The sequence below is a fragment of the Radiomyces spectabilis genome (genome assembly GCF_025331425.1).
Source record: "Radiomyces spectabilis strain NRRL 2753 chromosome Unknown BYT42scaffold_18, whole genome shotgun sequence".
NCBI lineage: Eukaryota > Fungi > Mucoromycota > Mucoromycetes > Mucorales > Radiomycetaceae > Radiomyces > Radiomyces spectabilis.
In genome coordinates, this window is record NW_026251943.1 from 378,366 (window position 1) to 404,705 (window position 26,340).

Consider the following 26,340-nt stretch of genomic DNA (forward strand, 5'->3'; position numbering starts at 1 on the left):
CGTCTGTTTGGAGCAGAAGCGATTGCTTTATATGGCGCGTGCGTTTGGTGATAGGCTCAAATGAAGTGACACACTTATCGCGGGCATTGAAGTGCTTTAACTTGTGTGTGACCATGGGAAAATGGGGATTCATTTTTTTTTTAGTTGAAAAACGAAAATGGCTATGGAGGTTTAGTTCTTTTAGCAGCTGATCTATCCGAATGCACAAAGTCATGCTCGTGATCGCGTGGCAAAAAAGAAAAAAAATTCTGAAAAAGGAGGTAAACTGTAACAAAAAAATAAAGACCATAATACGTTTTTTTTTTTTTTTTTTTTTTTTTTTTTTCATGACAAAGGAGGTGAGTTGGAAGAATATCAATCTCCACTGTTGTTACAATATTGGTTCGAAAATAGAGAACCAATGGTTAGGTGGTACAATCAATCCCATTTGTATCTCCGTCGGCCACTTGCTGTCCCGCTCAAAGCTCCACACCGGTCAATCTGCAGTGCAAGTTATGTTTGCCAAGGAACACAAGAGCAAACTTTGGTTTCACTCAATGTCGATCATTTAGAGAAAAAAAAAAGCAAGTATTCACGATGATCCTTCAAAGCGGCTTCAAAAATTAAAGCCTCCAAAACGGATTCGTATATCTTCAATCATCCTTTTTTTTTTTGACACGGTAGCCCGTCTCTGCCTCTCAACCTTATTATCGTCCTTTTCATTTTCCGACTTGGGAGAACCCATATAAGATTTTCAAGATAGTATTTTTTGGGATGTTTCCCAGTTTCTTCTTCTCTTCTATTTCTCGCTTGATTTGGGAATTCCCTTTCGGTTTTTTTATTATTATTTTTATTATTTTTCCTTTTTTTTTTCAACCGAGATCTTTGACCTTCTTTCTCTCGCTTTCCAGTTGTATACCCCAATCTACGTTTTACTATGAATTCGGTGCACGACACAAAGGAGTGGCATTTGTCCGAAACGCCTCTTCAAAACTCCCCGATGAATGATTGCACCACCCAATCTTCTCCACACCCCACCCAACAGTACTCGCCTATGCCGACAATGGATCAAGGCTATGGTCATCCTTATCCTCCCGGGAATCTTCATCCAATGTAAGTAATTGGGCTTTTTTTTTTATCTCCATAGTTACTGTCGTCTGTCAATTATGCGTACACTTCGCTGTTTGGTGCTACCAGTACTACCACAGCTCCATTTGTCCCCTTGCAGTGTCATATGAAAAAAAAAAAAAAAATTAAGATGAATGGCAACACAAAACGCGTTTCCTTTCCCTTCTTTTTTCAGTGGCTAGTTTACTCACCTTTTTGAAACGTTTTCGATTTTTTCTTTTTCTTCCCAAAATTTAGGCATCCCTATCCACCCATGGTTCCTAGCAACTACATGTCGCCCATGAAACCGGAATCCGATCCAAGGTTGCCAGGGTAAGTTTTTCGGTTTCCCCTTTGGTTCTGGTTTTTTTTTTGGAGGGGAGGACAGTTTTGGAACTAGTTGGCATGGTGATTGGAAACTGGCTTCGTTTACTGATCGTTTTTTTATGTTCACTCTTCTTTTAGTATGATGGCGCTTTCGCAACCTGGTACACCGCGTCCTTCGGGATACATGAACGATCTGTCACCTGGAAAGAAGAGGGAAGGTCCTTACATGAGTTCTTTCCACGCCACGCCTTATCCATCAGCCATGGTGGCTCGTAAGCGTATGAGAAATGATCCGCTTTTCCTTTCCGAGGCTGGCCCTTTTTTCAGTTCGACTAAGCCTTTCGACAACTTGTATGCATTTGACCGAACCACTTTGTAAGTAAATGAAGCTCTTGTCATTATCACTCTGTATCGCATGATCTGCATGTTTTGCTTATTGTCCATTTTCAAACCAAAAAAAAAAGGTTAACTGCGCGCATCCATTCCAAAATGGATCGTGGCTTTTTCTTGGCTGACAATGACTGGACCTGCTATCGTCGCAACTATTTCCAGATTAGCAGCACGCTTCAATTGCATGGGTATAATCGATACTATCTTGAACAAGGACCTCAATGCTATGTTCAAACCAGTGAAGGCACATTTTTGTCGGTGCGTCGGTTCCTCATTGGTATCTCGGCTCGTGTAGCGAACAGTGACAAGCAGATTGAGTTGGTGCAACACACTCCCAAGCGCGATAAAGGTCCTCAACTCAAACCGGAACTGAAGCCTATTACCCCGGGTGGTAACCTGAATATGAGTGCGGTGGGAACCAACCAAAATGTCGCTACATTTGAACGTATTCAATTCAAAACGGCCACAGCCAACAATGGCAAACGACGAGCCGCCCAGCAATACTATGTATGCAATGTGGATCTTTACGCTGAAACAGAGAATGGTAACATCAAGGTCGCCTCGTGTCAATCGGCTCCGCTCGTGGTGCGTGGTCGTAGTCCCGGCCATTATGCCGACAGTCAAGACAAGTACAAGCAAGAAATTCATCCCGATGCTGGCATCTCTGTGCAACCACCCCACGATGATCGATTTACTGCTGCTCCATTCCCACGACCTCCCATTACTCCTCCGGGAATAATGGCCAATGAATACGGCACCTCGTATCCTTACTACCACAACTATGGTCATTTTGCTCCAGCCCCTTTACACAACCAACTTCAACCGCCTACTTCCATGGTCATGACCAGTGGTCCACCTACGCCCACCACCGTAGGTTCATCGATTTATAACCCATCACACCCTGCTTCTCCCCACCACTATATGATGCCCAATCGTTCATCCGCATCCTCGTCTCCTGTCCTCTACCACGGCGAATTTGCCCATCAGCAGCAACAGCATCAGCAGCAACAATCACCTCATCCCGTGCCCAATCAACCATCCGAGGACCCTAAAATAGCCCAGCCACATCCTAGCACCCCCGGTCTGAACATTCACATTCCTTTGGACGCGTCAGCTACCGCCGATTGGACACGCTCCCGATACCATTCGGCCGAATCCTCCGTTCCTTCGCCTGCCCCGGATCAGGCCCAAAACTCTTACTTTGCACAAGCGACACCCGCTCTCTCTTCCTCTTCGGCTTCCCAAATTAGTGCCTTTTCACCTACTACACCCACCACGCCTTATGCTCCTCGCAAATATAATCCAGCTCCGGCCATGGAAAACCAGCAAACTTCTTAGGGCTGCTAAAAAAAAATCATGGATCTTGCAACTCAGTTGCAACCGCGACCACAAAATCCAAAAAAAAACTGTTCTTTTATTACCCATAGCTCTGTTTCCAGTGTAATCTTACTGTTCTTTTTATTTCTTCTTTTTCTGTACACGATATAGCACTCTGCTTTGTTTTTTTTCTTTTCACACAAGATGCCTTGCATTGTTTTTATGTAATAGTTTTTCTTTTTTATTCTTTATTTCGATACATCTCTGTTTTACGTTTCTTAAATTTTCCCATATATCACTTTACAGCACACATGTATAAATATATATTATATTCTTATCGTCGAAAACTCTTTCTTACCCGTGTTGATTCGGTTTGTGTATTTGCAAAGAATAGGTTGATGGGTGGTGGGTTCAAATAAACCTTGCATGAGAGCCAAACCAACATTGACAAGGTCAATTGCCCCCATCTCTCAGCACTGTGTGGTGTGGATCCATTTTATACAGTCGTCATCTCCATGTAATGCCATATTTTTATTTTCCCGTATGTATAGATACAATTTGTATGATTTTGTAATTACACCACCACTTTTATTATTGCGGAGCCGTCGAGGTCGTTGCTTTGGCAGTATCTGTCTCATCATGACCCGATTGTTGTTGTTGGAGTGCCGCTTGCATTTGGCTTTTCTCTTGTTCCAATTCGGCCACCTTTGTCTTGAGCTCATTCCAACGTGCTTTGTATGCGTGCGCAAACTGACCAGTCTTCTTGGCCTAAAACAGAAAGAAACGGTTACTCAACATTGATTTTCCCCCTTGTCATCATGCTCTCTAGTATTCACATACCTGAACCAACGTCAACTCCAACTTTTCCTTCAATTCCGCCACTTGCGATTCTAATTCTTTCACCTTGTCCGCTTCGGCAGAATCCTTCGCCTAAGTGGAAAGTTGTCTGTTAGTCCGGAAAAAAAAAAGAACAGCTATCCATCACAGTGTAATATATACCGCAGGTTCCGCCATCAGTATTTCTGCTTGCTTTTTATATGTTTCGTAATTGGTCCTGAGATTATCGCGTTCCACAGTGGTTTGCAATAATTGCTGCTCTACAGCCCGCAGTTTCGCTATCGATCAAGAAACAGAATATTTCGATTCAGCAACCAATCAGTTTTCTTTCAGAGGACATCCACATTTACCTGAGATGGGGACCAATTCAGCATTATTGACAGATATCTCATGCTCCAAGGCACCGATGCGTTTGTTCAATTCCGCAATACGCTGCTCTTGTCGGCTGTTGGCTTCCTTGTAAAAGATCAATTCGTTATTCGCCTTCATCTGCTGATCCGTCGAGACATTGCTCTCGGATCGTGCATTCTCCAATGCTGCACGAGTGGACTTTAACTTTCTCTCCACAAACGTGAGTTCAAAGTGAATGGCTTCATACTGCTTGTTGATCTCAAGGTAACGAGCCCGCCACTGGATATTGTCGCGCGTGAGGAGTGCATTCACATCACGTAATTCTTGAAGTATGTCAGGAGCAAACGATTTGAGTTTACTAATATGATTCTCCTTGTCATCGTCCGCTGTTGTCGCCTCCTCTCGTTTAGCAAGTTCGTTTTCAAGACGCTGGAATAACGATTGATTCGAAGCCCATAATTTCTCCAGACTATGTTGTGTAAGAATTTTTTTTTCAGATCCACTAAAAAGACTATCACTATGCATTTATCCACCCTTACCTTTGCTTAACTTCACTTTGATTGGTCTCCATTTGTTCTTTTTGGCGAGACCATGATGTTTCGGCGTCTTTGAGTTGCTCATGCAATCGTCTCGCATCGGCTTCTTTCTCGGCAATATCTTGCGACAGTTTTTTGATATCATCGCGAAGACCTTGAATACATTCGGCATCTTTACTGCGTGCGGCCGATTCTGCTTGCAATTTCGCTTCTGCCACCTGCACGAGATTGATTTGATGTTCAATTTCCTGTCGCAGCGTGGCTAATTCGGTTTCCTTAGCTTCATTTTTGCGCGCTAAATCTTCCTTATCTTCCGTCAAGGTACGTTTCTCTGCCAACCATTCGCTCTTGGCTTCTTCGATCGCTTTCTCTGCCGCTTCGGCGGCTCGTAGTGCATTTTCGGTCTGGGTTTGGTTTTCAGCAATACGCGCTTCGCGAGTCGCCAACTCTACCGCCAGTTTCGTCATGGACTCCTTCATACGCGTCGTCGATTCGCTATGCTCCTCGCTCAGTTTGGTATACTCGGCATTATGACGTTCTAATAACCGCTGGTAATTCTCCACGCGTGTTTCCAGCTGCTGAATCAATGCTTCAGCCACCAACAATTGATGCTTATGGGATTCACAATCGACGGCATCCGCTGAGAAGACCACTTTGCCAGAAAGTAAAGCTTCATGTTGCAGTGCCGTGTCACGTTCTTCGTTGGCTTTGTCCAATTGCTCTTGGAGAATTTTCTGCGACTCTTGCACCGCTTCCAGTTCCTTTTGCGTTTCAACATATTTATCTTGCCATGAACGTTGATTAAACGACTTGAATTCGTCCAATTCCTGTTGCGTTTCCGCCAGCTGATTCTTCAAACGCGTCACTTCTCGTTTCTGTTCCTCATTTCTCGTCTTCAGATGCTCAAGTAACTTCATCGAAGAAGTGCTCGAAGCCGTGGTACCAGAATGCACTTGATTGATCAGATCTTTCAATTGACCCCGTTCTACCGCCAACTCCTCGTATTCCTTGAGCAATTTCTGATAGTCGGTTGTCTTGGCGTTCAATTCGGCCGTGGTAAGGGTATTTTGACTAGTTTGGGAATCCAAATGACTCTTCAATGCTAGCACTTCATTGTTGGCTTTTTGTAACAAATCAACACGCGAGTTCAATTCGTCTTCCAGCGTACTGATGCGTCGACGCAAGTCGTCTACCATACGACTGTTCATATCGCTGTTGTTCTTTTGCTCCAGGCAAGCCAGCTTCAACTCCAAAATTTCTGCCCGGAATTGATCAGACGCTTGTTCTGATTTCGTCAAGTTGGTTTGTGCTTCAGTTAATTCCGCTTCCATTTGACGGATATATAGTTCAGTCTCTTGACAGTAATTCTTGTGACGCGCTTCCAATTCCTTGATAATCGTGTCATTTTCTGTATGTTTAAGCACGTCATCAACGCCGGGTATGCCTGATGGTACTCTATCTTTGAGCGTGAGGACTTCGTTTCGATAATATTCGGTTTGTCGATTGGCATCTATCAATCTGAATAATAATAAAAAACGACATTGATGAGCCATGGCAGAATATAAACAAAAAAAAAGTAATTCCTTTTTACCGTGATCCCAAAGATTGCATTTCCTCTGAAATGGTCTTGAATTTAATGTCCCAGTCTTGGTGGTCTTGATCGTACTGTTGTTGGAGCTTATCAAGCGCTTGCGACTTTTTCTGCAAGTTTCCAGATAAATCCCTCACACTATCGAGCAATTCCTGGTTTCGTTGTTGCAGTTCCGTCACGTTTTTGAAAATGACTTGTTCATGCGACAAGGTAGGTGCAAACACCGGTGCTGACAGTAATTCTTCCGCATTCGTCACTTCAGGAGGGAATGAACCGTCGCGACTCTCAATATCGCGCAGCACATATCGTAGCTGATAAGTGGTATCATTAAGTGACGCCGTCAGTTGGTGGTTCTTACAATGGGCATTTTCTAGATTGGCGCGAAGCTCTTGAAGCTGCATAAAAGGAAGAACAATGAGCTCTTTTTGCCCTGATTTTCGATTTCCCATTTGATCGTTCTTCGATTTCCAAGATGACGCGGTGACTTACCTCCTTTTCATTTTCACTGTAGAGAGCTTCATGTTTTTCAAGACGTTGGGTGCACACTTTGTATTGATTTTGAAGAGTCTCGAATTCTTTCTCCATGCGTTCATAATACTGCTCTTTATCCTGTTGAGCACGGACCAATCGCTGATACACCTTGTGCATGTCTTCATTTTCCGCGCGCAATTTAACGTACGAAGTTTGTAAATCAAAGAACTCAGGATACACATCGACCCAAGATTTTCCAGAGGCTTCATATTGTTCGATCATGGCCAAGACATCACTGTCCGCCGCAGAAACTGCAGTCGAGCTTTCAGCCTGAGCGCCGTTTGTGTCACCATTGATCGATGACAGGAACTGTTGATGCGCAATTTGCAATCGTTCCGCGGCTTCTTTCAGTTGCGTCTCCAACGAAGCGTTCTGTTGCTCAAGATCCTGCTTGGCAGCCTCGAGAGCCGTTTGTTTTTCCATCATGTCCCCCTTGATGCTCTGGATCTGCAATTTTTGATATGCTTGCTGTTGATCGTAGGTTTCAATCAGTCGTTCGTGAGCAGTTTTGGTGGTTGTAAAAGTGGTTTCTAGTTTTTGATATTTGGATTCCATCATTTTGATGGTATCTTGAGCATCGCTGAGATCGATACGGTATTGGCTCATCTGGAACTTCAATTCTTCGTTGGCTTGCGTCAATTGGTCAATCATCCGTTGATACGTCGTTTTACGGTGATGAAACTCCTTGCCTTCGACATCCTGTCGATGAAAAAAAAAAGCCATCAGCACCCTTTACCGAGGACAGTTGTCCGTTTTCTTGTTGTCTACTAACACTCTTTTCGCGAAACTCATTATAAATGCGTTCAAGTTTCAGTAGCTCGTCTTTGGATGTGGATTCTCGGCGCCGGGCCATGGCTACTTGAGTCTTCAACGTCTCGATTTCAAGCTGTAGGATGCATTGAGTAATACGGTTACTAACGCCAAGCGACTTATCCCCACCTTTAACGCCACATTTTCATTGTTAACTCGTTCGGTATCGGTGGTAGCCGCGATCGTGTCCATTCGTAGTGATGTGTTCTTTTCTCTTAATTTCTGAGCATCATCTATGATTTCCAAGCGTGTTAATGGAATGACTTAAGGCATATAAACATTGGGCAATGAAATTGTTTACTTTGTGCATTTTTAAGGGCTGTGTGGAGCTCATGAAGGAGTGCTTGATTGGGATCGACAGTGACAATTTGCTGTTCTCTTGCACGCTGTTCACGGACTTTGGCAAGTTCTTGTTCTGAGAGGATAAAAAAAAAACATCGATAGGTGGCAAATGAGGCTGGATTAGCTAGAGTGCACAAGTCATGAGTGAATGGATCAGAATAGTACCGAGTGCTAAATTCCTTCGTGTGGCTTCTTCGTATGATATTTGTAAGTCTTGGTGTTTTTTAACTAGTTCTTCATGCTGTAATGCTAATTACAATCCAAGTCAGTGACAGTGTTCTCGAAGGGAAAAACTGAACGGAACTTTTTTTTCCAAAGAGTACCATTGAAGAAATTATTAGCTTCCGTTACGGTTGCCATTTCTGCGACGAACCGAAGGGAAAGGATAGAAAATCAATGCAGAACAAAGGAACCGTCAATAAATTTGACGGAAACTCAAACGCTAAAATTAACAAAAATTGATGACGTTGACTGTATGAAGCACATATTTTTCATCAGCGATGGCAACGCTACAGGCATAAGCACATAGCAATTGCTTCAGTCTTCTTTATATTCGTCTTCTTCGTAAATACTCCGTAGCAGTAATATTGTCTAATGAAAGAGGGCGCGCTAAATTGTTGCGCACTATACATTGCATAAAATTATCCGTGCAATGACAACATATCCATGCAGAGCTACAATTAACATCTTTATTTCCATTGCAGATTTTATGCTGTATTTTCGACTTGTCCATTATTTTATACGGGCTTTGCTTGCAATTGCCTACAAAACATCACCACTTTTTCCAGAGGCTGCCATATGTGACCATGATTTGACGCAGTCACATATTTTGTTTTCTATATCTTATTTAAAATCACACAAAAAATGTGGAGAGATGGCCGAGTTGGTCTAAGGCGTCACGTTAAGGCCGTGATCTCTTCGGAGGCGTGGGTTCGAATCCCACTCTCTTCACTTCTTTTTATTTTTGCCGCCAGGAAAAACCTTTTTACCGTGACGCCTTTTTTAACTTTTTTTTTTTTTGTGAAGCGATTTATAGACAGGTCATGTTCATATTTTTTAGTACCTGTATTAGGAGCCTGCCAATAAAGGCAGTATAAAGTCAGATAAAAGATTTTTCTGTAGTAAGGGTGAGGAACACGCGTTTGTTGCGAAAGTATTGCTCGCCATAATATCTATGGCAAAAGATTCAATTGAAAAATATCACTTAAAAAACAAAGATAGAAAGCGCGCAGAAAGCGTGGGGTGGCAAACAGCCGAAAAATAAAATAAGATAAAAAAAGAAATAGTGTTAGGCTAGTTTTATGAGCCAACGTAAATAATTGGTGCCGGTAAGGCAACATAATTGGTGATCCAAAGTACGATACGGGATATAAATGACTTTCAGCCATTCATCATACCCCTCCATAAGAAGTATTCCTATCAAAATAGTGTGGTTAGTTTTATTTTTCTGTATTCCATTTTATGTATCCAATAAAGGGATCCGGAAATGCGGCCCTCTTTTTCAATGTTCTACCGTTGCGGATCATTGCGACCGGAAACATTCCAGATACGTAGATCATATGGTTACTGATTATGATGCTAAGATGAAGCAGATCGAAAAGCCTAATATGGCGCGCGCAACAATTGAAAAAAAAATATCAACAGTAAAACAAGACGAATTGTATGAGAAAAAGATGAATGGTATTATTTTCGGTGACCAATGCTATGAATTAATGTCTGGATAAGATGAAATGTTTATCTAATCGATCATTTGAAGATGCATGGTATGAGGTGGTCGAACCGAATGCTTAGTTGGCGTGCTGGTTGGTGCCGACGACTTCGCTGTTATCGGAGAGGATACCGGCCTTCAAGGCGTTGTTCAACTGGAAGAAGCGAAGTAGATGAGTAAAGAAATATAAATCAAACTAGTCATTGTTAAGACTGTTGTGGTCAATTCAACTTACCAAACCCTCAACGCGGCCTTCATTGCCGAGATCGTGGGATCCTTGTTGGATGTTAGCACCCTTGGCAGCACCAGCAGAGACGGTGGCAACGAAGACGGCAATGGTAGCGATGATGATGGAGAACTTCATGATTGTAATGATTGTTGTAGTAGTAAGAGATGCAAGTGAATGAATGAAGTTGGGAAGATGATGAACCGCCGTCTATTTATACAAAAGATCATGAATCGATCTCCACACATTCAAGGTGAACCCATATGTCCTAAATTGGTAAGCAATAGGTCGACAGAAGCAGACGTTGGGTATTAGTCCCAGGACCCTGAACAGACGCTCGCACTTACCATGTTCCTAGGTATGCAAGGGGATGCATATTTGCAAGTAATATTGTGTTTATCTTTTTTTTTTTTCTTATGACGTTCATGGAGAGACTGAATTGATCCGCATTCATACTCAAGGGGATACGACCGTCCATTTGCAGGAATGATTCAGATAGGGTATATTGGATAAGATTTTTTTTTTCTGTACTACTTACAGCTGCGCAATCCACCAAACTGATCCTTCTCATCTTGCACTGTTATTAAGATGATCCCACTACATATCCCTGAAATGCTCTATGATCTGACTACCAAAAATCCCTTTGCCGCATTTTTTCCCTTTTTCACATGAATACGCAGAATTGAATTGACACTCTTTCTCTGAAGAGCAAGAAAAAAAAAAAGGGATGGTTATTTGCAATTTTTTTTTAATATTATTAATATTATCATTTGAAATACAAAAACTGCCATGATCGGCTCATGCGGGCAATGATTTGGACTTTTTGGGCGGTCGTGAAGTGAGGGTTCTCCAAATCGCGAATATCTTCCATGAATATCTCACGGACGGAACGTGCGGTGGGGAGTTGACGAGCGTACGACCGTAGGAGGTGCACTTCGCACAGCAAGTTGCCCTGATTTTCACAAGCGACACGCAGTGCCGCGGCATGATCATCGGTGCTTGATCCCTGCTCATTATTGAACAAACGTTCCACGCGTCTAACATGTCGATCAGAATTTCATGCATGCATTGGAAAGATCAGCATTCATCCATATTTACCGCATCGCTTCACGGATCGGTTGACCAATCTGCTTCACGCGTCGACCACCCCGTGACTGATAAACATTGCGGATCCATGCACACGACGCCCAAGTAAGAAGCATGGAGGGAGCGACAGCTTCACAGAAAAAAAGCGAATCCGGTATCAGTATATCACATCAAAGCATGGTATTTGGGAGAGGATTCATGACTATACCCAAAAAAGCGAAATTCAGTTCATTTGATTTGAGCAATTTGTCCAAGGCGGCCATGGCCAAATCAATATCGACTTTGGTTTTCTGAATTTGGATAAGAAGTGCCTGAATCAGATCGCCTGTGCAGATTGTTGAAACGTGGCGTTAGTATCATGCATGATCCCTCTTTTCTTTAAGCATTCAAACCTTTTATGGCATTTTTGAGTGGATGCTGCGAAGATCAAAAAAATAAATAAATTATATTAGTTTTGCAGGCGGCTAGCCCGAGTTGGCGTTATTATGGTCCCTTTACCTTGATTTCGTTCTCATATGCCTTCAACACAAGTGACATATCTCCATCGCGGATTTGTGTGACTAGGGCCGCCATATCGGACTCCGAAAGGTGGTATCGATCATGCGCAAATTGCACCACCATTCTTTGTAATGACTAAACTCTCTCACCTTGAGTATTCCAATATCATCGTTGCACCTTGTGCCACAAAATAAAAAAGACAAAGAAAGAAACAAAAACTTACTTCAAGATCGCTGCGTAGTCCATCTTTACTGAGAAGGCTTAACCGTTGATCTTTGAGACGGATGGTATCCCACACTTCTACGAGCGGATCCCAGATCCAATGTATGACAAAATCGTGCGCAGTAGCGGCCAGCTCCTGACCCCATGCAGTAATCTCATATTTTCGGTTCGATACATAGCGAATAAGAGCATTCCCCGTGAAATATAAGGTCAATGTAGGGATCCAATACCGTTCGAATCTTGACAATTGACCGTAAAGACGATGAACGGCATCCAGATTTTTTTGGCACGTGTCCCAGTCGTTGATGATCTGTTGAAGTGTTTGTGCTATAGCTGCAGCATCATAGGATTGTTCTATCATTGAAGATTCCAATGATCCTAAAGACGGAAAAAAAAAGCGGGAAGTAAGGGGTTTCCAGAAATGACGATCAGCTTCCATGACTGGGTCCTCTACGGCAACCACCAATGGTTCTGATACTTACCAATAGCCTGATCGATCTCCATATCGCCTACTTCAATACATGCTTGCGCGTCGTTATTGCGGTTAAGAGGTTTTAACAATTGTTGCATGAGCTCAACACATCGAGAGGTGTCGTGGGCCACCGATACAGGGAAAGATGGATCGTGTTCTGACTCAGCGGAAGCATCTGAAAAACGGGGAGCAGCATCCAGCAACAGACCTAATCGAGTGGCTTGCTGTGCTCGGAATTTCTGCAGAGCCTTTTTCTTCTCTCCAATCTCTTCGTGGATCATGTGGACAAACAGGGGCCGGTAGGATAATTTGCTGAAAAGTTGACGAGGTCGGTATCGGTTCGCCAACATTCGACCCCGCACAGGAAATATATTGCTGAGGATGTGATCCGACGAGGTCATAACCGCTTTGAACGTCCGTTGTTCTTTGCGGACCATATGCAAGGTACTGACAGCTAGAGTAGCGATACGCGTCGGTGCAGCTGTCATTGTTTTCGTTTGGATCAATAATCCAGCGTAGGTATATGATGTGTGGGGACCAGTAATAACTTACTTTGAAGACCATAATACAACTCTTTCAGTACGTTTCCGTAAATACTGTCCCAATACGTCATTGCTTCGGTAATAGGCAAGGTGGAATTCAGGATTTTGGAGAAGAGGAATCCGTAGATTGCGATGGTGCATTTGGACACAAACAACCATTCCAATGCTGGATCGGCGGTGGTGGTGAAGCTAGTGTAGAGATTTAAATATTCTTGCACCGTTTTAATGGAGGGTAAATTGGTTGTGGACAGATCGATGGCCTGGCTCGCTAGTGACAAGAACCGAGTCTTGTCGCCCTGCTCATAAGCAGTCTTGACACTGTTTGTCTCGGTGTGAGACACCGAGGCGGCTTCAAGCGAAGGTTCATTCTGGAATATATCAGATAGCGAGGCATTCAGTCGGTTGACTTGCTCGCTAATATACGTCGTCATAGTTGAAGACTTGGTGTGTACGTCGCCGACGCTGAGAATGCATTTCGGGATTTTGGGTCCTGGAAGACTGGTCGATCTTCAACAGTCACGGTAACACCAGGTTAAGGACTTACATGAGATGCATTTTGCACACACTAAAAAATTGGCAAGTCTCTGGCTTCAAAAGAACCTTTTTGTTTTTCATTATGAGAGAATAGTAAATATTATTATGCCACGTGTGGCGGATAGAAATCTTGTATAAAGTACTATTGTGGGGCAATAAAAGAGTTCTCTGACGAAGAGATAAAATATGCTTGACAAAAATAAAACTTACCGGTTTAATCAAGGGTTCAAATCAGAAACCATCAAAAGTGGCGACACTGTAGTAATTGTCGATTTTTTTAAAATGCATACCGCGGAAAGAAGTTTATCTTTTGCTACTGAACAGTTTCTCACCACTTAGGTATTCGTATTCATAAGCGTTGTAGCGAAACAATTAGGATATTCAGTGCAAATGAAATTGCAAATTGGCAAGGATCCTTGACAATAAAATCTTTATTTATTTTACGTGCAAAATAACAAGATTTTTTAGACAATTTCATAATGCCATGGGTGTAAGTATGCGTAGACTAGATGAGACAGCACATGGGAAATCAGTTGAAGAAAAGCCCACTATAAGAATAGGAACAAAGAAAGATTCCCAATCGAGGTTTCGGTTTTAATTGTTCCAAAATGTTGGTTTATTTTATTCAGCATGATTAAAAAGATAATTTTGTAAAGATTGATCAAAGCTATAACGGTCTATTTTAGTTTAATACGCGTTATTCACCATGTGAAAAATCCATTGATGAAGGAATACAAAACGGAGACCGAGAGTAATAGCGACTTCTAGAAGAATCGACCGCATGCTGTTTTATCATGATAGAGAATTCTGCCGTGAAATGAAAATGCAATATTTGATAAACAATTTTCAATCGCTTACAGAAAACAATAGTGATCTTTTAGGTTTTGCTTTTGCTCATAAGAATGGAAAAAAAAAAGATATTCCTGTCTGTGCTCATATGCCATTTGATGGCACGAGGATGTTCTTTATAAGCCCATTTTAAGACGAGTTTTGTATTTTTTTTAATGCTGAGTTCATTTAAATTCTGGTGGAATTGGACAAACACAAACAGAGATGAAATGATACTTGTTTCAGTGCGACGACATTCCAATACCCACGGTAATTTTAAATGCTTATCCAGGGACGATTGTTCATATTGTGATATGAACGTGTTATAAAGGACTGACAGGAACGTAGCATTTGCATCCACTTTCAGTTCCTTTTCGTGTCACCGAATCCAAAAAAACCGGCTGTCAACTTTCCTCTTTTTCCGACCCTCGCACGCATGCGTGTATCCACCAATGTTTCTCGGAGCTGAAAGCACCCAAGCTCCGAAAATAGAAAAAAAAAGGCCCAAAAACCTGCCGGAAAAACGCCCTTTCAGTTTTCCCCTATATCTCTTTTTCTTATTTCTCACCCTTTCTTTATTCACGCGTAATGAGTCTCGATTTCGACGCCATCAAGTCCAATATTATCCCTCACAAGATTGAAGGCTTCAAGTACACTTATGGTACAGCCGGATTCCGCTCAAAGTAAGTTCCATCATTCCTTTTTCTTTTCCTACATTTTCCGCTCACGGTCCATCCTGCAGGGCCGAAGTGCTCGACTCGGTAATGTACAAGGTCGCCATCTTGGCTACTTTGCGCTCCAAAAAGCTCAATGGCGCTACCATTGGTGTCATGATCACCGCTTCTCACAATCCCGAAGAGGTAAGAAGAAACAGAAAAAAAGACCTGCCTGGCTTAAGTATAACATGGGCTTTGATAATTGAGCTTGCATTTTTTTGACCTTGCGTTATCTTGCTTCTTTTTTTCCAGGACAACGGTGTCAAGTTGGTGGATCCTCGAGGAGAAATGCTCGAACAGTCCTGGGAAGGCTATGCCACCAGTTTGGCCGTGGCCAACGACGGCGATGCTTTGGTTCAAGTTATCGAACAAATTATTGCAGCCAACAAAATTGACATCAACATCCCTGCTTCCGTCATTTATGCTTATGATACTAGGTAAAAGGAAAACTGGACAATTCATGTCATCTCAGTCCCTTGCTGACCTCAGTTCTTGGGATAAATTAGACCCAGTTGCGCTGAACTTGTAAAGTGTCTCGAATTGGGCTTGAAGGTTTCGGGAGCCAAAGCGGTGAATCACGGTCTGCAGACTACCCCTATCCTTCATTATCTTGTTCGATGCATCAACACAGCCAACACCAGCGATGCTTACGGTGAACCTACAGCCGAAGGTTACTATAAGAAACTGTCAGAGGCATTCAAGACTGCTGTGGTATGTGTGATGGCTCTGTAAAGTTCCAGCAACGCTTGCTGACGTATGTTGTTTCCTCGAACAGAAAGGAAAAGCTCGTCTTTCACCTCTGCATGTGGATTGTGCAAACGGCGTCGGTGCACCCAAATTGCGCGAACTGTTGGAATACATGCCAGAGGATGTATTGTCGGTCAAAATTGTTAATGAGGATATCAACACCAAGGGCCAGTTAAATAAGAACGTACGTAAAGTAGTCATCATGGCTCCATAGTGACCGGAAGAGCACCACGCTGACGTTTTTATCCTTTGCATTTTGTAGTGTGGTGCCGATTTTGTTAAAACTCAGCAACGGGCTCCCCCTACTGCAGACATCCACCCAGGTGATCGATGCTGCTCCTTTGATGGTGATGCGGATCGTATCGTCTACTACTACGCTGACAAAGGTAAAAATTCCTTCATCTACACAGATGAAATGTACTCACGTGTCCCTCTGCCCCCTGTTCTGACCCGTTGTCGCTAACTGTGTGTGCTCTATCACAGATTCTGTTTTCAGACTTTTGGACGGCGATAAAATTGCTGGTTTGGCTGCCATGTTCATCATGGAACTCGTCAAGGATGCTGGCATCGATTCCATCAAGGTCGGCGTGGTCCAAACTGCTTACGCCAACGGCAGCTCCACTCATTACCTCACCAAGGTTTTGGTAAGTTTTCTTTCGTTTGTTTTTCTTTTTCGTAAGAAATTCATCTCTTACTGAGAATACTGATATGGATATGGGGAAATTGTAGAATGTGCCCGTGTCCTGTGTTCCTACGGGTGTCAAACATCTTCATCACGAAGCCGAAAAGTACGATATTGGTGTTTACTTTGAAGCCAATGGTCACGGTACCGTCTTGTTCAGCCCTACCGCTTTGAATACCATCAAGACATCTGAGGCGTAAGTGGACTGGCAACATGGATCTAAATAACAAAACTCTAATGAACGGTGTTTGAATCTCATTTTATTATCTAGCAAAACGCCTGCTCAAAACCAGGCTCTCATGCAACTTCGTGCATTGACCGATTTAATCAACCAAACTGTGGGTGATGCTATCTCCGACATGTTATTGGTGGAAACTATTCTGACCAACCGTCAATGGAGTCTTGAAGAATGGGATCAAGCTTACACGGATCTGCCTAACCGCCTTGTCAAGGTTGTCGTGGCCGATCGTCACATTTTCAAAACCACCAATGCCGAACGTCAATTGGTTGAACCTGCAGGTCTTCAAGCCGAAATCGATGCCAACGTAGCCAAATACAGCAATGGTCGTTCATTTGTTCGGTAAGCAAAATACAGATGTGTTATCACGTCGTTCGTCAACCGAGAGACTCAACCAAATTGTTAGTGCTTCCGGTACCGAAGATGCCGTTCGTGTGTACGCAGAGGCGGCCACTCGCTCGGAAACCGATGAATTGGCTTACAAGATTGCCCAAATTGTTTACGATCGTGCTGGAGGTGTTGGCGCTCGCCCCTTGATGGCTTAAAAAAGTAGCTAGTACCATTTTGTTCTTCTTCTAATTCATCAGCGTGTCTCCATGCTTCTATATCGCCAACTACATTTATATAAAGAATTCCATCTTTGTCATGTCTCATTAACATGATGACTGCCGTGTTGATGAAAAAAAGGCAGTAACTGAAGTTATTATTGTATATTATTCAAGCTGTCATTTCGCATCATGGAAAAGACGCTTAATCAGCCCGACGTGCCTTTATTTTTCTGATCAGCGTTAAATACCAACTTTCTTAATTTATTGTAAAGAAAACATCTTCATTAAAACTCATGCGGTCGTCATGGGCCCTTCAGATCGATGCACGACCGATGTGATGAGAAAAAAAAAAGGAGTAGTGTGCTCAGATCGGTTGTGACGTTAATGACATAAAAGAACTTGAGTAAATTATGCAGTTTCCCAGAAATACAAAGTGGAAAGTTCATACAAACGAGTCCGTGGAAGAGAATGATATCACGGAATGAAAGACCGATGTGATTTTCTTCATATTATGGCCTGCAAAGGGTCGACTTGGGGTGTTTTTTTTTCTATTTCCTTTTTGTTCCATACGGAATTTTCTTTCATGTGGATAAGCCCAGGATCCATCTCCGAAATAGAACTACTAGCCACTATCGGAAGTCGTATCTTTTTGATTCAGACAACCAATCAAGGCGTCTCAGCTGCATAGGAAATACCTGTATTTTTAGGGCAATGTCTGTGCGTTTGGTGGTGAAAATTGATTCGTGTTACTCTCTTTTTCGTTTTCGACACTTTTCATATACCTGCAAAATACTGATGGATGCAAATGGCCATACATGTAAGTTATCGATATTAGGCCGTTATTTGCAGTTCATTGGCTAGTTATTTGGGGGTAAGGCCTTATTGTTCAAGCGATATTAACATTGGCTGTTTGCATTAGCTTCATTGTCATCACCGGTTCGCTTGGCGTCAGGTGTGGAGATGCAGACAAGATGGACACCACAACCGTCAATGACAATGATGAAGACTGAAGATACTCCTCGACTCATCGAGATGAACCCTTCAAGAGGCACACAAGGCACTGTAATTACGTTGGTGATTCAATCGCTGCCTATTCATCACATCTCAGATATCAAAATTGCTTTCAACGACCTGGTACTTGATACAAAACAAATGCAAGCCCAAGGGATCACATCGCTGGTAGCTACGGTCCCACCATTGATCCAGATAAACACATCTTCTACCGTGGTGCCCATCTCCATTTGTCTCTTGAACAGGGACACCGTGATCGAAGCGTGGCCCATGGGCGAATTCACGTACTTGGTTTCCAATAACTCCGGCACTAATGATTTTCACCCCACACCAGGTAAGATAAACACGGGTATATTTTTCAAGTATACCCTGTCAAACTTAAACGAAGTTTGACTTCGATCTGACTTGGTTTGTTTTTCTTTTTTTTTTTCTCCTTATAGAAGAAAACTATTTTCTGAATTCTCCGTCGGTGTGTGAATCGACTTATGTCTCGCCGGTCGGCGTGCCTTACCGTGGCCAGCATGATTCTTTTACTCGAGGTAGGAACAGAAAGCAAAATTTATTTTTCTCCAAGCGCTTAATGTATAAATTATGAATAGGCACAGATTACTATCAATCGGAACAAGGTCCATTCGACCGTTCAGCGGCAACAGATTATTCTTCCTCCTTCGGGGGAGTCGCCGCACCTGATCCCGGGTTTACTCAGATGGTTTCCGCTGACTTTCAATCGAATCCAGCCCAGCGGTCGACCTATCCGATCAGATATGATACCAGCCAACGGCCTGGATCGTACATCCCTCCGAGCTCCGTCGGTAGTTACCAGCCGTATTCGCGCTTAGTCAGTCGGTCTAGTCTCCGGATCGAAGGCGACATCGATAGCATGATGGCCAATTGGAGTCCTGAAGAATGGAGCCAGCGTCGTCGACTAGTTCAGTTCTGGCGTGAATCGTTCGCCAAAGGTATACGCTGCAGCTTCCATCCTGCAACTCCCACCGGTGAAAAAACCATAGGAACTCACAATGACGGCCATCGTAACGGACCATCGATTATTGTCTCCTGCATCTATTGGGCTGAGCGAAATGACTGGTTTATTACGTCCGTCGATTGTCTCCATCTGCTGGAAAGTTTATTGAACATCCGTTTCAGCGTGGAAGAGAAGAATCGGATACGAAGAAACTTGGAAGGATTCCGCCCCATCACGGTCAGCAAGTGCAAATCAGACTGCACGGACTTTTTCAAATTGATCATGAACTTCCCTAGCCCCAAGCCACGTAACATTGAAAAAGACGTCAAAGTATTCCACTGGAAAGCCTTGCCCTACGCCCTCAAAAAAATCGTCGCAAAATATACCGCCTTCGCCTCACCCACACTGCAAGAGAAACACACCGTGATTACACAGACGCCACCACGACAATCTGAGACACCTCAGACTATACCAATGTCGCAACAGGCCCCCTCCCCGCCCTCCTCGCAACAAGTGTACTCCTCGCAGTATTTGTATCCTACTTCAATGTCTCCCATCAGTCGTATACCGTCGGAATCATCGTCGTCTTCGGGATCGTCACCGTACACTGTATCCAACGATCATTTGCACCAAAGCTACGGCGCGGCGGCCTCGTCAGCCTATACATCTCCTCCTTCCAAGATCCATGTACAACGAGATCCAGACAATGAATCCTATGCCCAAAGCTTCCCATCTTTCGTCGATCCAATGCCTCAAATCAAATCATTGGAAGAAGACTATCATCGCAGAATTGCTCAGCAGATGATGGCTAACATGCGTTGAATGAGATAGCTTACCAATTCGTTTGGTCTGTGAGAATTGTATATACGTAGTACATATCTTTTGACTATTTTACTATGTATCTCTTAGTTTTTGTTCTCTTTTTTCTTGTTATAGATTTATTTGAATCCATGTATATTTTATAGATTATATTTCAAAATCTACAATAGACCCAGTCTTTCGTAGAGAATAAGGTACTGACTGATCCGGACACTTTTCTTTTAATTTTATGCAAACACCCAGAGGGAAACCATGAAGCACCTTCAGGATATTTTCCCAATATTCACCGTAAAATTGAACATGTTTTTCTGTACATGATTTAAATCGTGATGCATGTGATGCCACCATAGTCATGTCCATATACGGCAGCGTGCAGGCATGTTGATGGCGTAACCGAAACCCCGCGGTCGGTGAATATGATTCTTTTGGTAAGAACTAGCGCGGATCATTCATAACTGGCCTTGTCCTGATTAAGGGGGTCCAACCTGTCAGAATCGCGGATGATAAGCGGATCATGAACATATCGTGAACTGTCTTTGAACGATGCCTTCAATGCAACATTAACATATGGTGTGATCTGGCCAATCAGAACTTTTAGTGGTGGCATGTTCACAAAGACCCTATCGAGGCGGTGGCGTTGACAAACCGGAGTCCGCACAATTGAAGACTTTTTAGAACCCAAATTAAACCAATGATATTCCTGGATATCTTCAATTACCAAATTTTGGGCTCCAAAAATCTTCAGGAGCCAAAGAACCGGCCACTTGGTTATTGAAATTCCGAATGGCATGATCCTTCTATTTTCTGCAAAGCCCTGAAACTCGCTAGTTTCACCAAAGTGAAGCTTCCATCAACGGCTAAAGTTTATTAAATGAAAAAAATGGGGTTTCCAACGGAAGCTAAGCGCGCATTAATCCCTGAGATAAAATATAATAAAGATCTCACACAGTACGAAAGATGTATTCTAGTAAAAGCCGATTATTTCTCCTGGTCGATCAATTTTTACGGTAACGATATGAAGAGTTATGTGATTGCTGTGTGGATAACAAAGATCCCCCTTAATGTCTCCTAGCAACACAATGGAATGAAGGTAGATGATGAATTTTTGTTTTGATCTATTCCCAACGGTCTCGCCTTGGTTCCTTTTTTCGTTTTCCACAGTGAAACAAGAGAGAAAAAAAACCGATCGAATTTTTCGAGAAGATCGGTTGAAACAACCAATTGCAAAAGAAACTATCTTTTTCTTTTAAGGAGTGATGTGCATTCGTTTTTCTAGACCGCTATTCCATCAACTTTGACAACTGGTTTCCTATGTTGGAAGGTATCCCGACGTAAAAGTAACAGTCACACCGATCTAGCGACGTCTGACTGAATCCGGTATCATGGGCGTTCCATTTAAAGAGGTTTTCTTGGGAAAATAGTTGGCACCATCTATATATATACTGCTGTGGTATAGTCGGTAATAAAGGGATAATGTCACTTTGTTCGACGTGTAAAAATTATCCAGCTTTCACTCCATGGTCCAAAATTGGGAATAATACAGACAGGGCTGCAAATAACCAATCGGTGAAGGATTTTGGTTCTTTGAGATCACATGTGAGGAACCTCGGATACCAAAAGGGTTTAAACGTTCAACTTGGAAATGCAGGTGACAACAACGATAAATATAAGTCCGCATTTTCGAGCGACGGCTACGTCACCTTGACATGCCGAAAATTTTCGAAACTAGGCTTTTTTCTTTGGCTCGATGTTACTGAGGAATAAAGTGGGTTGTCACCTGAATTTTTCTTGTTAACGTGCTTGCTATTTACAAGTGACAAATGTTCTATTAATGTATCACGTCCACTTGCCAATAAAAGAGTAACTTGATTAAGAGTCCTCTATTCCTTTGATTGGATTTTCTATTTTTTTTTTTTTTTTTTTTTTCGCCTGACAAAAAAAATTGGATGACACTGTTTCAGCGTCTGGGAAAACGATGAACAACGTTCACTTCACGTCGCATTTGTTTTTCCCTTTTTTTATTATGATTCTTGACCTCTTTTTTCCCACTGTCCTTTTTTCTCGTTAGATCATTTAAAAGAAAATAAAATGACAGCCGCATTATCGTGTATTTTTACCGGCGCATACCCGCACTCAGATAACCAAGGTACATAATGCATGGAAAAAACTCGCATAAAAGAGTGGCACCTTAATATCCGAACGCAATATTGACAGATATAACTATGAGACGGGTTCATCACTATATCGCACGACATCCCGAAGAATTTGTATCCATCGTACACACCCAGTCGGCCGATGCGCATCCTCTGGATTTGAAAGTGAGTAGTACAGCCATCTTCTTTCAACAGACCGTGATCAACTTATTGAAAAATAAATAAATATTGAAGCCTTCTCCAAACGATGCCGAAACTTGGATCCAACTGCTAACGCTTGATCAAGACCGGTTTTTGGAAGGCTGGGCTTCGTCTAGCCAGAACGCATATCAGCAACTATTTGAGCAATATTTCGATCAACCCGTTGCTATTGCCAGAATTGTTCAAGATCTTCAATCCAGTGCCAAGCAACCACTGATATGGTTTCCCCCTGCATGGTTTCAGTATCAGAAATCAATGGTTTCCGGACGCAAGGGACCGGTTTACCGCACCCGGTGCCATGCACCATGGGGAGACTGTGGTATAACGCTACGACAATTGCACGTACCGTTAACCAAGGTATTATTTTTCAAGTAATTCGATGAATAGCGTATGAACATGGACACTCACTGCCCTCACTGCCAACAGTGTCCTCAGGAAACCGTGGGGATTACCGCCTTTGAGCAGCACCTCATGCTGGTGAGCTACACTGCAACAAATTTAGAAGAAGCCATAGCGCAAATGGATCAACGCAACTTTAAAATGATCTATCGTATGGCCCTTTTGATGGCCGGTGCCGTCCGCGACCTCCATCGTGAAAATCGAGTCCATCCCAACTTGCAACCACGCAACTTTTTCTTGCAACCGAATCGCGAAACCATGGCACTCGTCGATACTGACGATCTTCCGACCACCGCAAAGGGACTGATCTATGGAAGATGGCCTTACATTGCCCCTGAACAATGTCAGTTGGGCGGTCCCACCACTTACGAAGCCAATATCTACTCTTTGGGAATCATGCTGTGGCAACTAGTATCGGGCGTCGTGTTTCCGAGCCACATTCGTGCATGCCCTCAAGTGTTTAGTCTGTGCCGGTTCAAAAATATTACCCCAGCTTATGAATCCATCTATCTTCGCTGCTTATCTTCTCGTCCCGAAATGCGTCCATCAGCAGAAGACGTTTCCAACGAACTGGTATCCATTTTGATGGACGAGTTAGCCATCGGAAGAGTTCAGTCAAGAGCGAGCCGATCCATTTCCGATGTGCGCGAACGACAAATGGTGATCGCCCGATTCTTTGCTCGTTGTCGCTCCACTGTGGCCAAAGAAGCCTTGGACGACATGGTGCGTGGGGCTCCCGCAGGGAAACGATCCGTGATCCTCATGGCCGCTTCCCTCGAAAGACGTCTATGGTTGCGCAAATGTAAACAACGGAAACCATCTTCGCGCTGCCCCCGATCAATCCCGCCACGCGCCCCTATTCCCTATGAAAAATCATGGGAAACCTTAGACTCTCAAAACAATACCAGCAGCAGCAGCAGTCAACATCCTTGCGGCTTTAGTCTGGGTGATATGATGCAGATCGGCTACGCATGAAACACCCTGCCTCTCTCTTTTGTGATACACAATATACCCATGATGTTATACAAAATATACCATCTTTCTTTGTTTATCGTTTTGATGCAGCAGAGATTCATCACCGAAACATTGATTCAAGCGATGAACAGTTTGTTGATGACTTGTTTCCCTGTGTTATAAACAAAAAGCCTAAATTATGAGCGCCACCGTGAAACATGGCGAGCCTGCGCAAGTGAGAATTCTTGTGGGGAAATATCAATATGGGGAGAATGCGTTGAACAGTGAACAGTGCTAGAAATAATCTCCCCTCCCATAAATGAAGAATAACTCCAAGTTGCAACGAGCATAATGACATCTTGATTTTTGCACAATACATACATCAACTGCCGCGTGTAACACTGCGATGTTGATCTCGCGATGCGGTGCAGGAAGAGACTTGGCTTTCAACCGAGGAGGCCGAGGCCATCCAAGAGCCAGCTTTCGTGGTTACCAAGGACTGAAGCAAGTTGCGACTCGACAAAAAGAATTGTTGATGAAAGTCATATTTGACGTTTGAAGAATGAATGATGATAAACAACGAGGCGTGAAAAAAAAAATCGGGGGTGACAGATGCAGGATGGAATAATAATAATAAAAAAGACGATCATGCGTTTCTAGCTTTTTTCGTGGCTCTATTGGAGTGATCTTCGCGGACCACGGGTACGGTGGATTTGGCAGGTTTGAGATTGTTATCGTCTTGGGTGATTCGTCGTAACGGATATTCCACTCCCTGTTGAGCTAGAACACTAGATGCAATAACAAAATATTAGATCCAGCTGCAAGATGGTATTGAAAAGTAGGATTAAAAGTTACTTCATAATAGGTTTGGGATCTTCTTGGAAGTAAGGATGGTTCAGCGCTTTCTCTGCCGTGATCCGTTTTAATGGATCGTATTCCAGAAGCGCCGACAGTAAATTAAACCCTGAATCGCTCTTTGCTCCAGGCATCGATTGGTAAAGTTGTCGAAGATTGTTTGAGCACCTATGCCGACGATTAGAAAGGCAGGCTAGCAAACAAACCAGACTTTGAAACGCGTGGGTGTGTGTAGCAGATTACTTACTGTGGAAAGGAGCTTAGATGATGATAGTCTGGTAACTGGTCTATGGTCGGCCAACGTTCCTCTAAACGATTGAAAGAAAAAAGGGTATCATCCTATTGAGGTCGAGTCCATTTTTTCTTCCTTCCCATGTCAAGCGACTTACTGTTGGGCGTGCCGAGAATCTCAAAAATCTTTGTGAGCTGACTTCGTTGAAAAGGGACGTTCTTCTTGGTGTCCATTTTCGCTTCTTCACCCTTAAATATTGGTTTCAGCGCTAATAGTTCCCCATAGATACATCCGACAGCCCACATATCGATCGCCTTGGTATAATGCCTTGAACCAAACAATAGTTCAGGGGCACGATACCAAATAGTGACAACGACCTTGTCGCCATTAAACAGAGGTTGCAATGGCCGGTTAAACAATCGTGCCAGACCCAGATCACCTGTAACGCGTTAAACTAAATTTATTTCTAGCCACATCAGCTCCGGCTTACCTGTTTTGACCACGCCCTCACTTGTTAAAAGCACTAAATGATTCTATCCATATGAGCGGGAAATATATGAGCCGACTTGTTTTGGACATGGATAGATTACCGTTGGCTGGCTTCAGATCACGGTGCAGGACCCAGTTTGCATGCAAGTAGGCCACCCCATTGATGAGTTGCCACAAGAACGATTTTATCAGGACTTCTGGTATCGGTTTTCTTTCGGTATGCAAATGATAGTGGATAATTTGCTAGACATGCCCATAAGCGATGGTGAGATCATGGAAGTTCCAAGCATCGTGAAAAGAAAAACAAAATTTACCAAAAAGTCATGTTCCGCGTATTCAAACACCATAAAGATGGCTTTATCTTCTAAAATGACTTCTTCAAGACCAACAATATTATCGTGGTCCAATTCTCGACAAAGCTTTTTCGTTTTGGAACAATATTGATGTGAGTATGTGGTGCACAAAAGCAAAAGAAGTACTGCATACCGCTATTTCTCTGCAAGCCGACTGGGAAATGCCCACATAATGATGGCTTTCGCCTTCACGGTCGGGTTTAAACTTTTTGATGGCAAATTCACGTAGGTCGTCTCTGAAAAAGATGAAATTGAAGGAAAATGTCAGGGTTACTGTCGAGTAGATGATGGATGGGTACTATGGAGAAGGATAAAAATAACGTACTTATTCCTTGAACGGGCCTTGTATACCCGACCGTAGGTGCCTGAACTGATGAACCCAATGATTTCGTACTTGTCCAGGACTTTGGGACGACACGCATCCCTTTTTAATTTGTATTCGGCCATCATGATTGCTGTATAAATTGCTTGGAAAAACCCACTTGACGGCTTATTCACTGTTCCACTTTTTTTTTTTTCGACTCTTCGGGCTTACAAGTGGTGGGTTGGGTCCATGACTGTCTTTTTGCATGAACCGCGCATTGACTTGTCATGGCTACCCTACCTACCGACTCCTCGGTTCATGTGGTACTCACGTTCATCACATGATAAACAGGCTTTTAAGCATGTATCCATTGGCAGATCAGCTTTTTATCTGTCGTTTCAGAACCATCCAGCTGCTGGTCATCACTTTGTAAAAACCCAT

The 26,340-nt window shown here is 43.0% G+C and overlaps 8 protein-coding genes and 1 non-coding gene across 9 annotated transcripts; 5 read left to right on the forward strand and 4 right to left on the reverse strand.

The window, feature by feature from the left end:
- The first annotated feature begins 769 nt into the window (after window positions 1-769).
- On the forward strand, window positions 770-3,467 carry BYT42DRAFT_589509 (uncharacterized protein). The gene is made up of 4 exons (XM_051570381.1): window positions 770-1,092; window positions 1,345-1,419; window positions 1,552-1,788; window positions 1,878-3,467. Exons 1-4 carry the CDS (start codon window positions 917-919, stop codon window positions 3,139-3,141), a joined length of 1,752 nt encoding a protein of 583 aa, XP_051418417.1. The 5' UTR covers window positions 770-916; the 3' UTR covers window positions 3,142-3,467.
- A 25-nt stretch (window positions 3,468-3,492) lies between these two features.
- On the reverse strand, window positions 3,493-8,526 carry BYT42DRAFT_589513 (uncharacterized protein). The gene is made up of 12 exons (XM_051570382.1): window positions 8,442-8,526; window positions 8,284-8,367; window positions 8,078-8,191; window positions 7,906-8,009; window positions 7,739-7,852; window positions 6,925-7,665; window positions 6,436-6,830; window positions 4,848-6,362; window positions 4,308-4,777; window positions 4,120-4,235; window positions 3,961-4,050; window positions 3,493-3,888 (listed from the first exon to the last, which is right to left on the reverse strand). The coding sequence occupies exons 1-12, from the start codon at window positions 8,476-8,478 to the stop codon at window positions 3,712-3,714; spliced, it is 3,957 nt and encodes a 1,318-aa protein (XP_051418418.1). The 5' UTR covers window positions 8,479-8,526; the 3' UTR covers window positions 3,493-3,711.
- Window positions 8,527-8,986: 460 nt separating this feature from the next.
- BYT42DRAFT_t155 lies at window positions 8,987-9,069 on the forward strand. The gene has a single exon. It is a non-coding gene; the product is annotated as a tRNA-Leu (tRNA).
- Window positions 9,070-9,905: 836 nt separating this feature from the next.
- BYT42DRAFT_618695 (uncharacterized protein) lies at window positions 9,906-10,190 on the reverse strand (the record flags this gene model as incomplete). Its single annotated transcript, XM_051572320.1, has 2 exons — window positions 9,906-9,980; window positions 10,062-10,190. 2 exons carry the CDS (start codon window positions 10,188-10,190, stop codon window positions 9,906-9,908), a joined length of 204 nt encoding a protein of 67 aa, XP_051418419.1.
- Window positions 10,191-10,783: 593 nt separating this feature from the next.
- BYT42DRAFT_589516 (ATP synthase regulation protein NCA2-domain-containing protein) lies at window positions 10,784-13,546 on the reverse strand. The gene is made up of 8 exons (XM_051570383.1): window positions 13,417-13,546; window positions 12,883-13,362; window positions 12,341-12,811; window positions 11,860-12,236; window positions 11,637-11,771; window positions 11,531-11,555; window positions 11,347-11,463; window positions 10,784-11,268 (listed from the first exon to the last, which is right to left on the reverse strand). The coding sequence occupies exons 2-8, from the start codon at window positions 13,301-13,303 to the stop codon at window positions 11,147-11,149; spliced, it is 1,668 nt and encodes a 555-aa protein (XP_051418420.1). The 5' UTR covers window positions 13,304-13,362; window positions 13,417-13,546; the 3' UTR covers window positions 10,784-11,146.
- Window positions 13,547-14,775: 1,229 nt separating this feature from the next.
- Window positions 14,776-17,274, forward strand: BYT42DRAFT_589518 (uncharacterized protein). The gene is made up of 10 exons (XM_051570384.1): window positions 14,776-14,917; window positions 14,977-15,094; window positions 15,203-15,387; window positions 15,457-15,661; window positions 15,726-15,881; window positions 15,960-16,083; window positions 16,181-16,341; window positions 16,427-16,575; window positions 16,651-16,959; window positions 17,024-17,274. The coding sequence occupies exons 1-10, from the start codon at window positions 14,823-14,825 to the stop codon at window positions 17,160-17,162; spliced, it is 1,641 nt and encodes a 546-aa protein (XP_051418421.1). The 5' UTR covers window positions 14,776-14,822; the 3' UTR covers window positions 17,163-17,274.
- Window positions 17,275-17,844: 570 nt separating this feature from the next.
- Window positions 17,845-20,210, forward strand: BYT42DRAFT_589520 (uncharacterized protein). The gene is made up of 3 exons (XM_051570385.1): window positions 17,845-18,510; window positions 18,617-18,715; window positions 18,776-20,210. The coding sequence occupies exons 1-3, from the start codon at window positions 18,126-18,128 to the stop codon at window positions 19,960-19,962; spliced, it is 1,671 nt and encodes a 556-aa protein (XP_051418422.1). The 5' UTR covers window positions 17,845-18,125; the 3' UTR covers window positions 19,963-20,210.
- Window positions 20,211-22,181: 1,971 nt separating this feature from the next.
- BYT42DRAFT_618698 (kinase-like domain-containing protein) lies at window positions 22,182-23,687 on the forward strand (the record flags this gene model as incomplete). Its single annotated transcript, XM_051572321.1, has 3 exons — window positions 22,182-22,277; window positions 22,347-22,670; window positions 22,740-23,687. 3 exons carry the CDS (start codon window positions 22,182-22,184, stop codon window positions 23,685-23,687), a joined length of 1,368 nt encoding a protein of 455 aa, XP_051418423.1.
- Window positions 23,688-24,182: 495 nt separating this feature from the next.
- On the reverse strand, window positions 24,183-26,313 carry BYT42DRAFT_589530 (kinase-like domain-containing protein). Its single transcript, XM_051570386.1, has 9 exons — window positions 25,921-26,313; window positions 25,729-25,831; window positions 25,557-25,661; window positions 25,344-25,485; window positions 25,244-25,276; window positions 24,911-25,192; window positions 24,769-24,829; window positions 24,522-24,689; window positions 24,183-24,454 (listed from the first exon to the last, which is right to left on the reverse strand). Exons 1-9 carry the CDS (start codon window positions 26,043-26,045, stop codon window positions 24,313-24,315), a joined length of 1,161 nt encoding a protein of 386 aa, XP_051418424.1. The 5' UTR covers window positions 26,046-26,313; the 3' UTR covers window positions 24,183-24,312.
- Between the last annotated feature and the right edge of the window lie 27 nt (window positions 26,314-26,340).